Source organism: Elgaria multicarinata, chromosome 4 (genome assembly GCF_023053635.1).
Source record: "Elgaria multicarinata webbii isolate HBS135686 ecotype San Diego chromosome 4, rElgMul1.1.pri, whole genome shotgun sequence".
Classification (NCBI taxonomy): domain Eukaryota; kingdom Metazoa; phylum Chordata; class Lepidosauria; order Squamata; family Anguidae; genus Elgaria; species Elgaria multicarinata.
In genome coordinates this window covers 30,841,287-30,854,605 of record NC_086174.1, presented here as the reverse complement: position 1 = coordinate 30,854,605, position 13,319 = coordinate 30,841,287, and the positions used below count along the sequence as shown (strand labels likewise).

At 42.4% G+C, this 13,319-nt stretch overlaps 2 protein-coding genes across 7 annotated transcripts in view; both read right to left on the bottom strand.

The window, feature by feature from the left end:
* TRAF5 (TNF receptor associated factor 5) overlaps nucleotides 1–6,070 on the bottom strand; it is a 35,950-nt gene extending 29,880 nt beyond the window's left edge. Inside the window, exons 1-2 of one of the 2 annotated variants that reach the window (XM_063125567.1) lie at nucleotides 6,012–6,070; nucleotides 5,414–5,485 (exon numbers count right to left, since the gene is read on the bottom strand). The gene's annotated coding sequence lies outside the window, so the exon portion shown is untranslated. Of the gene's footprint in view, nucleotides 1–5,413; nucleotides 5,486–6,011 lie in introns of those variants that run through there. The other variant, XM_063125566.1, reaches the window with a different exon arrangement.
* Nucleotides 6,071–10,091: 4,021 nt separating this feature from the next.
* RCOR3 (REST corepressor 3) overlaps nucleotides 10,092–13,319 on the bottom strand; it is a 30,038-nt gene continuing 26,810 nt past the window's right edge. For 3 of the 5 annotated variants that reach the window (XM_063124020.1, XM_063124019.1, XM_063124021.1), the window contains one exon: nucleotides 10,092–12,861. In XM_063124020.1, coding sequence (XP_062980090.1) covers nucleotides 12,517–12,861 — 345 coding nt within the window. In that variant the 3' untranslated portion in view covers nucleotides 10,092–12,516. The remainder of the gene's footprint in view (nucleotides 12,862–13,319) is intronic. The other 2 variants (XM_063124022.1, XM_063124024.1) reach the window with 1 other exon arrangement.

Here is a 13,319-nt window from a genome sequence, read left to right as displayed (position 1 = left end):
GTCAATTTCACATATCTGAAGTAGATCTCCTGAAAAAGCTCAAACCAGGGCTGGGGAACCTGTGGCCCTCCAGAAGTAGATGAACTACTATTCCCATCACACATACTCCACCATTGGTCAGGCTGGCTGGGGCTGATGGGAATTGGAATCCAACAACATCTGGAGAGCCACCTGTTCCCAGCCCTGGCTCATTGAAGCACCTGCCTTTGACATAGCAATGTGAAACGTAACTTAACAGCTCAGACCTTTTGATAAAGTTATCATTACCTGCACACGATCTTTGAATTTATTACTCTGCAATGACTTATTGTTTAAAAATTCAAGGATTAAGTGTAGCACATAACCATTTTAGTTATGCATATAGTTTAATAAATTAGCATGAGCTTTCGTGACTTACAACCCACTTCCTCGGGTGCTATAAAATAGCTCTGCAGCAAGCATGCCATTCCCTTAAAGCAACAAACCACAAAGTGCGCTAAGAGACTTTATTATCTGCATAGATACCATAGTTCCTTTTGAACTATGATCAATACAACTAAATTTATTATCTATTGTTCTGCAATCTCATATTCCAAGAAAGTCCCTGATTTCAATTTCTTTAGAACTGCCTTCCTGAGGTCCTTGATGGTATGTCCAAGGAGGTTAAAGTGTTCACTGACAGGTTTATTGATATTCATATGCTGAATGTCTGATTTGTGTCCACTTAATCTTTGTTTTAAAGAAAGTCCTATTTGGCTTATTTAAGTGGCTTTGGGGCACTTGATGCAGTAGATCAAATGCACAACATTTGATAATGTGCAGGTATATTTACCTTGGAAGCAGTGGACAGCCTGAAAGAGTCCACCTACATTATTACTGGTATTTATTAATGAGCACAACTGGCATTTATTGCAAGGTCTGGTACCTTGCTCTGTGTCCAGTGATGAAGATGCCAGGTGGTAGCCATTGCTAAGAGTGCTTTTGGAAAGTGTCAGCTGGTGTGCTAGCAGCATTGTTCCCTAGATAAAGCAAATCTGCCCACTGCCACACCTGCCTTGGGTCATATCTAGGTTGGATTATTGCAACAAGTCACATATTGCACATGGTCATGTGTTGGGGGGGATTTGTTTAATTATACTCTTGCCAGTGTAGTTTGCTGTGTCATGTTAACCTGACAAGGGTGGCTTGTTGCCAAGATTAACAAGCCATCCCAGAACCCTGCAACAAGCCATAGGTTTTTAGGTGTCCTGTTAATGTTGGCAGGGCATATCAGAAGAGATATGCCCAAGTCACAGCATGAAAACCAGAGGAAGAAGGCTGCCTAGATTGATTCAACTTTCAGGCTTAGCCAATATCAGATTTGCAAATAATGCACAAACCCCCTAGTCTTGCCATTCTGATTTCAGTATACGACAAACCAGCGTGTCACCAAACATCCATAATATTACTGTAATAAAGAGATACCAAGCTGAGTAAACATATAAGGAATAAACCCTCTCCATGCAAATAAGCTGGGGTGATTCAGAGGAGGGCAATGAAGATGAACAGGGGTCTGGAAACAAAGCCCTATGAGAAGAGACTGAAAGAACTGGGCATGTAATAGCTTCAAGTACAGAGTACTCTTCAAGTACTGGGGAGGGCCAGGATCTTTTCTCCATCATCCCAGAGTGCAGGACACGGAATAATGGGCTCAAGTTACAGGAAGCCAGATTCCGGACGGAAATCAGGAAAAACTTTCTGACTGTTAGAGCAGTAAGACAATGGAACCAATTACCTAGGGAGGTAGTGGTCTCTCCTACACTAGAGGCATTGAAGATGCAGCTAGACATTTTAGATCTTGCTTCATGAAAACAAATAGTTTAAGCATTTCATAGAAGAGTTTGTTATTATCCAGTAGATTTTAAAATGGTCATTCTATAAACATTTTTTTATGTTTGCAGGTATCTGGCTATTATTATAAAAAGTGTGCATTATGTGAAAAGAGTAAAAATAGGGACAAGCACATATTTAAATAAAGAGAAAATTGGTCATGATCATGAAGTGATAAGGGCCTAGTAAATGCAAAGTTGCAATTGGCAATAAGGAAGAGTAGAATTTGTAGATGGGACTAATTCTTATGATACTCACAATGATACAGTAATGTTGCATCCACTGACAACCAAGGCACTGAAGTAGTTTATAAATAAATGTATAAGAGATGATAACACACACGAGTGAATGATCAAGAGGATCCTCTTTCATTTATATTCTCCAAGGCCTAGCTTACATGATCAAGCAGCTGACAACTTAAATATACTGCAACACATAAGGTACTGAACATAATTTGCTCTAGGGTGAAAAGCAGCCCTGGGGCAAGATCTCTCCTCTTGCCCTGTCATGACTTATGCTGGAGTGAGTAAGAGGATGGCAACAGCACCAAAGGCAGGGGGAAAGGTGCAACTGGTGTGGCTCTCTAGAGCATCCACTCAAAGCAGAAGCAGCAGGCGCTCTTGGCAGGGGAGCGATGCAATTTGGCACTCCTCCCACTCGACTGCCTGATGCAGGCGCCTCACTCTGCTTCCTGGGAGGGCCAGCCCTGATTAAAAGCAGATGCTGGTGCTCAATACCTTAGCTTACCCACCTGAGCACAGTTTACCTCATTCTGAGGTCTGTCTCACTCCAGATGTCTTTATCTAATATGCAATGCTTTAGTCCACAAGAACCACGATTTACTACTAATATTACAGAATTTCCATTACAAATGTAGCAGAAAATGACTCAAAACAAGGGCAAGAAATAACTTATTACTTTATTTAAAAAGGCCCTTGGCATTTTGAGATGAAGCAGCTCCCCATAGGAAACAACACGTTGGTCTGATTGATAAGCTCTATTTATATGGAGGCCCATTTACCAAGAGGAAATGTACACGGCTTTTTTCTTTCTTTAGGAAGTAAGAGTGCTGTCGAGGGATTAAGAGTATGCACTGGCGCTCAGTAGCTTGTTTACCATTCTCAGTGCAGTCAAATTCCAAAAGTTCACATCTATGTGCGATGCCAGAATCCACAAGTCGGTTTTACGTATAATAATAAAAAAAGAACTCTCTATTACATCATCATCTATTTTGGGTTTGTTTTATTAATGGCTCACGCATTCCTGAACAAGATGCATTCCTTCATATGTTCTTCTGTCGCTGTAATGCTACATAGTTAATCTAACTTCTTCTAGCAAAAATGCAAGTCTAACCAGAGACAGATAATGACTTATTAGTGTTTTCTGAATGACCAAAACATGATGCAGACAGATTTCCTATGCTTAAATGGACACAAAAGCTACAGCATAATGCTTTCATACATAACATGATCCTCATTTTCTAGGAGGCATGGCCAACAGCTGCCCTCCTAGCTGGTTTCTTGCTCTCTTCCCTTTCCATGAGTCCCACTTGCAACACACAGCAAATGATAAGTGTACTTAGTTTACCTGAAATAGGAAAAACAACGAGGTGTGGATTGTGGAGGCCCAATTTGGAAATGGAACAGTAGACAAAATGGACAGCATCCACCACAGCTCTACAGAAAGAGAACTCTCTTGAAAAGAGAGAGTTCACTGTCCGTAGATCAACAATTCGGAAGTATAACATGAGCTGCAAGACTGCACCTATTTGGGATTCTCAGCTTTACATATAATTAACAGCTTGTCTAGCATTCATTGTCTATGGTCACACTATGGTGACCATATGGAAAGGAGAACAGGCTTCTGCATCTTTAACAGTTGAATAGAAAAGGGAATTCCAGCAGGTGTAGAGTGACCAGATATGAAAGAGGGCAGGGCTTCTGCAACTTTAACTGTTGGGATGAAGAGGGAATTTCACCAGGTGCTGCATGCATACAAATGACACCTGCTGAAATTCCCTTTTCTATACAACTGTTAAAGAGCCCTGTCTTCCTTTCCATATGGTCATCCTAGGTAACATATTTCCACCATGTAAATGGGAGTTATTCCTTTACTTCAGTTGCAATCCTATACCCAGTTTCCTGGGACTAAGCCCCACTGTACTCATTGAGACTTACTTTTGAGTAGACACATACAGGATTATATTGGGCATTTTCTACTTTCTCATAAGCATGGCAGTTGAAATTATGTATCGATCATTGCTTCTTTTAAAAGAAAGCAGCCATTTTAAACGGCTGTAATTTTTCTCCCAAAGCTCCACAGACAATGCCTTTATTGGACAATGGTGTACCCTGTCCAGCTATTTATGCTTAAAGCTGCAATCCTATGTAAAATGACTAGGGAGTAAATCCTGCCAAGTTAAATGGGATTTAATTCAAAGTAGATGTGCCTAGGATTGCGTTGCAAGGGATCCTTGTGATCCTGTTCAGTTTTACTGTGAAGCGAGTAAGTGCATGCAGAGGTTTGCAGCCTGATCCTACACAGGCTTGTTCTCAGGAGCTGAACACATCAGGATCTTACTCTCAGGTTAAGTGTTTATAATGCCCTTCCCCAACTTGGTGCCCTCCAGACTCACATAATCTGACTACAACTCACACAATATGATTGAACTCAGCAGGGTTTCCTTCCAAGTAAGCATGCATAAGATCTGGATGTGTAAGGCTACAACCCTTTGACACACCTGGAAGTAAGCCCCAGTGATTTACTTCTGAGTAGACATGCCTAGGATTCCACTGTAAATCAATAGAATTAGTGATGCCTTTATTTTTCCACCTCATTTACATGATTAAGCAACATTTTAATCAACAGCAAACTAATAATAATAAATAAATAAAAATTCTAAATTCTTTGGGCAGTTTACAAAAATCATCATGTTGTAGTTTAGGATTTTAAAAACGAAATATAAAATCGTAATGTACAAAACTTTAAAGCAGCTAAAACATAATTAACAATACTATATCAGTATGGAGAAAGTGGACAGGGAGAGGCAGTTTTCTCCCTCTCTCATAACATTAGAACCCAGGGTCATCCCATGAAGCTGACGGTGGGAGATGCAGGACAAACAAAAGAAAAGACTTCTTCACACAGCGCAGCGTTAAACTATGGAATTTGTTACCAAAAGAAGCAGTGTTGGCCACTGGCTTTAAAAGAGGGTTAGACAAATTCACGGAAGAGAAGGCTATTAATAGCAACTAGTCCCGATGAAGACATTCTTCCTCCAGTATCAGAGACAGTATGCCTCGGTACACCAGTTGCTGGGGAACATGGGCAGGGGGGTGCTGTTGCACTCCTGTCCTGCTCGTGGGTCTCCCGTGGGCAGCTGGTTGGCCACTGTGGGTGAACAGGATGCTGGGCTAGATGAACCATGATCTGATCCAGCAGGGCTCTTCTTACGAGAAGACGACAACTGACATGAAAAGTCCCATCATATGCCAGAACTACCACAAGCTCAACCAGCAGTACTTTTAACCACAAACGAACCACCATATGCCCCCCCCCGACTTACCTGCGGAATTCCTTCGACCCAGGTTCAAACCCCGCGAAAGCTCCTGCTTTCGATTCCTCAGGAGCCCAATTTCTGTTGAGCAAAAGAGACACGCACGGAGTGGATACGGGCGTGGGGGCAGCTCCCCCCACCCCCGCACTCAGGACCCGCCCGCCGTGCTAGTCTAGCGGTCTCCAAACAAGCCAATGACAAGGGCGGAAATCCGAGCCTTGTCAGGGGCGCACGTGGGGAGTAAACTGACGGGATTTGAAGGGGGCGGGGGGAGCAGCAGATTGACGTAGGTACAAGTGGGCGTGGATGGGTGGGGGGCGCGCGTGTCTCTCGGCGTGTTCTGGTTCTTTTCATTGCGCGCGAGGGGGCGGCCTCGCGTGGAGTCTTTTGTTCTGGGAGGCGACTCCGCCTCCTCCCAAGCGTGGGCGCCTTATTTGGAGAAAGAGGGAGAAGGCAGCAGCCCGCCAGTCAATCCTAGGCATGTTTTCTCAGGAGTAAATGCCATTGCGTCCCATGGGACTTACTCCCAGGCGCAGAACGGCGGCCGGCCTTTGCCGTAACAGCAGCAGCTGCTGCTTGTTCCTTGGTCCCGCTGCCGCGGACTTACCGGGGCAAACAGGCGTCCGGGGCTGCGGCGACGCCTGCACGACGCCTCCTCCGCTTGGTTCCCGGGCGAGAGTCGCCCCGCTCCAGCGGGCGGGGTTGGAACCGCCTCCCTCAGCGAGCGGAACCAACTTTTCTGACGGCCTCCGTGGGGGAAAGTGAGGCGCCACGAAGGGCCGCGCGCTCCCCGGCCCCCCGACTGCTACGCGCAGCGCTGGACTCCGGAGCAGGGGCGGATGGCGACGCACGCAGGGGAAGCGAAGCGAGAGAACTCCTCTTTCCCAGCCAGTCAACCCCTTCGCTCCTCCTCGCCGCGGCTTTCAGTTTCGTGGCAACCGAGAGTCACGCTGCCTTCCGGGGATGCGCGTGGTGGACACAAAGGGGGCTTCCCCAGGAGAGGTTCCCGTCTCACGGCCGAGGGGAAAGAGGGCCAGTGTATGATTCTGCTTTAGAGCGGTTATTAAATTGAAAAGGAGATGCTGCTGCTAGTTAGGTAACTTCCTTGGGTCTTCTTGCGGCGCGATTCTGTCCTCAGAGGGGTTTTTCTGCGCTGCAGCAAAAACAAGTCTCGCGGCCCTTTAAAGACGAACAGATTTATTCTGGCGTATGCTTTTGCGGTCTATAGTCCACGAGGAAGTGTGTGCAAAGCTTTAGGGCTCCATTTAGCCATGCTTGGTTTCAGGAGCTCAACGCATAGGGAATCTTACTCCCATGTTAAGTGTGCCGAGCAGCTTTCCACAACCTGGTGCTCTGCAGATGTGTTGGACTACAAGTTTTGTCTTGAAAGTACAGACAAGTGACAACCCTATAAAGGCAGGACCAGAGCTTGTGTGGCAAAGAAGAACTGTGTGTGCAACAGTTTACAAGCATTAAAGGGGGGTGGGCGGGCAACTTATGGTCGTCTAGATGATTTGGCCTGCAGCTTACAGTTCTCGGCCAAAACAATTGGAGGACCACAAGTGATGCGGTCCTATTGTAAAGTGTGATCAACAGGCACTCAGGTTAAACAACTGTTAAATGGGAATTGTTTTTGTACTATAATTTCGGTGGGTGGGTGAAACTTGTGAAGACTGCAAAGTATACTGAGACACCCAACCTTTAATCAAGTGAGGAGTGGAAAACAAGGGGCACAAACATGAATCTATGGAATAAAAACAGTTTCCGTAAACAGTTTCTCTTAACAGATACTAAAAAGATACAATCTAGTATGGAGTATGTTTCTGTAATGTGCCACATCCAGAGTGAACCAAGCTTCAGATCTGAAGGGTAGCCTGCAGGGGACAAGCTCAGTGAAATTCCACAGGAAATCGACTCAAAACAGCCAGTTATTGTTAAAGCAGTGGAGGTGAGGTGGGGTGGGAGACTGTGGCCTAATCTACACCAAGCAGGATATTGCACTATGAAAACGGTATATGAGAGGCAGCAGCCCCCCTACTGCTTTGTAGTGCTATTGAAGCGCACTGACAACTGTTGGGGCCCATTGACACATACCATATACCGTTTTCATACTGCTACATCCTGCTTGGTGTGGCTCCTGCCTTTTATATACTGCTTTCATAGTGCAATATCCTGCTTGGTGTAGAACAGCCCTCATAGACTGTTTTTAGGATGTTTTAATCATATATGGTATGTTTTTAATCAGTTTTTAATGTGTATTTTATGTTTTTATGCTGTTTGTTTTATACTTTGAATGGTTTTAGTTTTTGTGAACCGCCCAGGGAGCTTCTGCTATTGGGAGGTATAAAAATGCAAATAATATTAACAATAATAGAAGGGGAAATCCATTTCTGGTCTCCTAGTCTTTTCATTATAATCTAAAGGTGAAAACAGTATTAAGTCCCTGAGATAATTTCTGGGGAATTGAGTGAGAGTGAGAGAGGACACACTCTGACATTTTATTTTGAGAAGTTAGTTGTGGCTGAAAATAAGGAAGGCACACTACAATGGTGACATGAATATATGAAGCTGTCTTGAGTCAGACAATTGATCCATCTAGCCCCAGACTTGTGTGGTTGGCAGTCACTTTCCAGCATCTCAGGCAAGAGATCTGTCCCATCACCTGATCCTTTTAAGATGGATTCCTGCATTCAGCAGGGGGTTGGACTTGATGGCCTTATAGGCTCCTTCCAACTATTCTATGATAGTACTGTTAATGATCAACCATATGTAAGCTGAATCCTGCACCTTCTTCATATTCTGTGTCATGGAAGGTGGTGTAAGTTTTCTCCTACAGAAAGCACTTACTTGCCTGCATCATTTCCCCCTGTACTCAGATGCTGTTCAGAAATGCAATAGAGGATCCACCTTGTCAGAGAACATGAAAGGGGAAAAAACCTGGCCTGCGTCTGCTTCATCTCTAGCCAGGAGTTGCTCTTGCCAATGGTGAGAATAGGAAAAGGCATGGCAGCAACAAAGGGAGAGGAGAGATAGCACATGCTAGGGAAAATCTAAGCCCAAGACCTTGAGAGTCGCTGCCAGAGTGCACAGTACTTGGATAGATGGACACAATGTTCTGACTCCGTATAGTTTCATATATTAAGATAGGACTCCAAGCAGGCAGGAAGTGGGCTTATGGGCACTTCATTAGGTGTTAACATAAGAACTGGCTTTCATCTGAGGAAACCAGTTTTAATAGAACTCAAATCATAATAGTTACTAGCAAAATTTGATTCTTTCCCCCCACTCTCACTAGTACTACTGCTCAGAGGGAGAGGTATAAAGCAGTTGTCATAAACACTTAAATCCTTCCCTGTCACATCACTTAAAGAGAATTCCTGACATAATAAGAGTGAAGCAAGGAAGAAAAACAGGTCATTCTACATAGGTACCTGAAATCCCTGGCTAATATAATTGGCATATACACTGATTGCGGTTTTGAGATCCTTGGAAGAAAGGCAGGATATACTTGTAATAAACAAAACCCAGATCTCCTGATTCCCAGTCCACAATTCTAAACTGCTACATTGCACTGGCACTCTACACTGAGTGTTGGACTGGGAATCAGGAAATCTGGGGTCTAGTTCCTACTTGGCCATGAAGCTCACTGGGAGACATTAGGCCAGTTACTCTCAGCCTAGCCTACTACACAGGGTTGTTGTGAGGATAAAAGGGAAGAGGAGGAGCATGCAAGCTGCTTTGAACTCCTTGCAAGGGCGGTGGTGGGAAGAAGTATATAAATGTAACAAACAACTCAAGGATTGCCTGTTCCGTATCAATTTGCCCAGTAACTGAGATGGTCATCAGAGCCTTTCACTGAATGACCTCACCAGCAGAAGTTTGATCAGGAGCTACTTGAGAGACAGCCTTTTTGTAGTTGTATCCAAAGATTCAGCTGGCCTAAAGATGCCATGGCAATCCAATATTACTCCTTCAGCTCCATTTTCTTCTTCTAAGGAATGATGGAGGCGTCACATTCTTTTACTATGTATGTCTGATCTTTACTACCTCCTCACAACATGCCTGCTATGTATTGCAAAGTTCCCCCACAGAATAGATGTGCAGCTCGTTCCTGTATAGGCTTATTCAGAATCAAGTCACACTGTATTCAATGTGCATTACTCCGAAGTGCTTAAGATTGCAGTGTTAATGTCAAATACCTAAACTTTTAAGTCACATAGTATTAGGGATGAAATCACCAAGGCTGCAGTCCAATGGAAACTTACCTGGGAGTAAGCCCTACTGAAAGTGGGATTTAATTCTGAGTTAACATATTTAGGTTTGCACTGTTTACAGTATACAGCAGTGTACATTAGGGTACAATACAGGTATGTGATTGACTGTTACACCTGTAGTGCATAGACTCAGTCCTCCAGCCTGTCCAAATTATAAGGTTCTGTACTCGTACAGCTATATAGTATGCTTCTCACATAATAACGTAACAGACCATATGAAAAAAATAGTATTAAAAACAAAATACCTACCAAGGATATAGTTCCATGATTTTTAGTTTACATATTACTGTGTCTCAGTTTATATCCAACTACAAAATGAGGCACAGCATCCCAACCCCCTTTTCCAACATTTTCAGGATCTTGAACTTAGACGTTGTCCAAATATACACGTGGGCCTTTCAAAAGGCCATTCGTTTAAAAGTTTTTATTATTTCTTTATTGTAACTGAAAAACTGTACATAAAAAGGAGCTGTAAAGTTACATTTGTCAAAACCAATGTAAGAAATATTTTCTCTGCCCAACTTAAAGGGAGTGCAAACATTTTACATTTCATAAAGTGACAAAAAGTAAACCAAAATTAATATTGTGGTTTATAGCAACGGTACAAAGTCAAGCTGGATTTTTTTTTATAGTACGGCAAAAAGGAAAAACCCTTTGAAATGAAAAATCATATAGTTTTATTTCTAATCTTTAAAAAAATATAAATGAATTTAGAAGAGAATCACAGTATACGGGCCCTAAACATTTTAAACCATTACAAGGTACATAAAAATAGACACAGATTCCTTGGAAACTTTAATTCTTTGATTAAGCAGCAAGCATATCACTCTTCCAGGCAAAAAACACTGCTTAACACAACCCCCTACCCAAAACAGGACGTGCAAGCTGTATGCACATAATCTGGAAAGCACACAATTTTTTTTGGAAAGGACAACATTTTGCTATGTACATATTCAGTACTACAAATGCTAAACATTTCGTTACTGTGTGGTATAGCGTATGTAAAGCAATATTACACTACGTACATACCTATCTCACCCAAACGATCAAGTGCCCAGTTACAGTTTTGATAGCCTAAAACTGCCATTTGCATGGCAGCACCCAACCTTCTGTATACTGAAGTTTTAGCAACAAGAGACAAGACAAAAAGTAGCAAAAAAGGACAATACAGTCACTGGGAGACCTGATCTACATACTTAAATACTGGAAATGCAATGTTAGATTGGTAGTTAAAGAGTTATGCCAAAATGCATAAACTGGGGTTGGAAGAATTCAGAAGATTAATATTGACCCCAGAACCAAAGTTCAAATACCATGAAGTACCAAGAATTCTGGCAACTGACAGACCTGCTTTTCTTCTTTTGAAAAGCCAGTATTTATAATCAAACACTGTGGCCGGGAGTACACATGTAGTATGAAGAGAAACCCATGGAAGGGGGATTTATGTTTAATATACTACAAACAAAAGAAAATTCTATTTAAATAAGATTATTTCAACAACAACAAAACGAGAAAATGAAAGTTAATGGATATATATCCCTTTAGCACCTTAATCATGATTAAGGCGCTAATCTAAAAGTTTTGACACTTGAGCTGTAAAATGCAGTACATAAGAGGCTGGTACAACTTTGCTGCACACGAAATCATCTTAAACTTTGAATGTTAAACACCGTTGCTTCAGTAAGAAGTGGAGAAGTCAGCTGGGACAGTAAAGAAGAAATGCCTATCTTTTCCTGAAAACAGAAGACTTTTGTAGCTCAGCATTTCTTGCCCCAAACTAAGAGAAGCAAGTCCACATAGAGCTGCAATGCTGTTTCCTAATTGATTAAATAAAGCATGATTTAGTCACTGCTTCAATACCAAGTAAAAATAGGGGGAAATGCATCTGCAAAAAATAGAGTGGAGTAGTCCAAGAAGGAAGCAATGGCAGATAAAGACATACTTAATATTTGATTGTTTCACAGTGCCCCTGTACCTACGAAATTCAGCTGGGTACTCCTTGCTAATTTATTGCCAGAACTTAAGAGAATAAAATTTCAGGTAAAAAGTAGTACTACAAAGATTATTTAAAAAGAAGATGACTTTAGTAACCACATGGCAACAGAGGTTGCTACTGGTGTTAAATTTTTCATGTTAAATGTAAAGCAAAGATGCTGGCTCATCCATTGCCTACCACAGATTTTGCACTAGCAAGTCATGCTTCCAGTATCAGAAGACCACATATATAGGTTTAACCTATTTTGTACCATAGAGCTTTGCAAATCTTCAAGACAACTTTTCAAACAGGTATACTGAAGAAAAGCAGTTAATAGAGAAATCTAAAAAATTACAAGCCTAAAAAATGTATGAAGTTACGATATTTGTCAAAATCTGAATGGCAGGCTTGTTAGTAATGCTTGCGCTCCTAACATAGGAAAATGTAAAAATAATTTCCCCAATATTTCAGGTTTACATCCCACTTCGGAACTGAAGTTGAAACTCCTACACTCTCCAGATGGTTTGTTTCCATGTAATTGAATAAAGAATTTTATAAAATAAATAGAGTAAAAACCAGTTGAAGTCTTAGTGCATTGAACGTTTTTTTTTTAAGAAGTTAGCTGTGTAAAAAGGCTGACTTCAAAGACATGGTTTGCTGTAGCAATCTACTGCACTGACGTTTCTCTAATACAGATGGCCATTCACATATTTCTGTTGCTAAGGTTTCCACCTTGCTCTTTTGTGTAAGACTGCTTCAATATTGTGGAAGGCTTGCTTTCTCTCCCTTCCCCCCTTTCATTATCTGAGGAAAAATAGACACTGATACATTTTTGTTATTTACCATAGTTCTGCCCTACTACTTTAGTGCAGAGGGGCCTGTGATTCTGTCTGGATTCCGATAAGCGACGGTGGCTGTGGGCCGCCACTGGAGGATAATGCTGGTCTTGGGTTTAGACGAGGAGGCATGGAATTAGCTGGGCGGATGAGAGGTGGAGGGGGCTGATTTAGGGTTGGCCTTGGCTGAATAAATCGAGCCTGTTGCTGAAGTGGTGGAGGCTGACGATGGAGAGCTGGCGCGGCCGGAAGGGTTGGACGAAGTAATGGAGGAGGCTGGTTCAGAGTTGTTACAGGGGTTGCTGGTGTTGGAGTAGACGCCTGGGCAGGTGGAGAAGACCCTACACACTGAGGTGTCTGTGGGATCTGGGCCTATAAATAAAGTGATACAGATATGTAAAAGCAGCCCTCCTGTCACATCATGCAGTTTGGGTTGTCATTGCCTCCAGAACGAGGGAAGCACAGTTAGTTTATCCATATTGGTAGCTATGAAACCCTTCTTTGAAAGCAACCATTTCTAAGCAGTTTAATAGCAAAGGAGAGAATATTCAATATACGAAAAGAAAAGGGGAAAAAAAAGAAGCTTAATATTTAGGATTATTCAACTATACATTTCCCATATTAGTATGGTCACAAGGCTATTTAGGAAGAGAGGCAGGCAGCCCAGTAGTTAAAATGTTCTGCTAACACCAGCCCCACTGAACTGAATGGGACATGGCCAGTAGATTGCCCTAAGTACCAGGATGCAATAAGCTTCCACAGCCGGTGGTTCAGCATTCCACTTCAAGTTAAATATTACATTTTATCATATGAAGTTTAATGCTTATTTA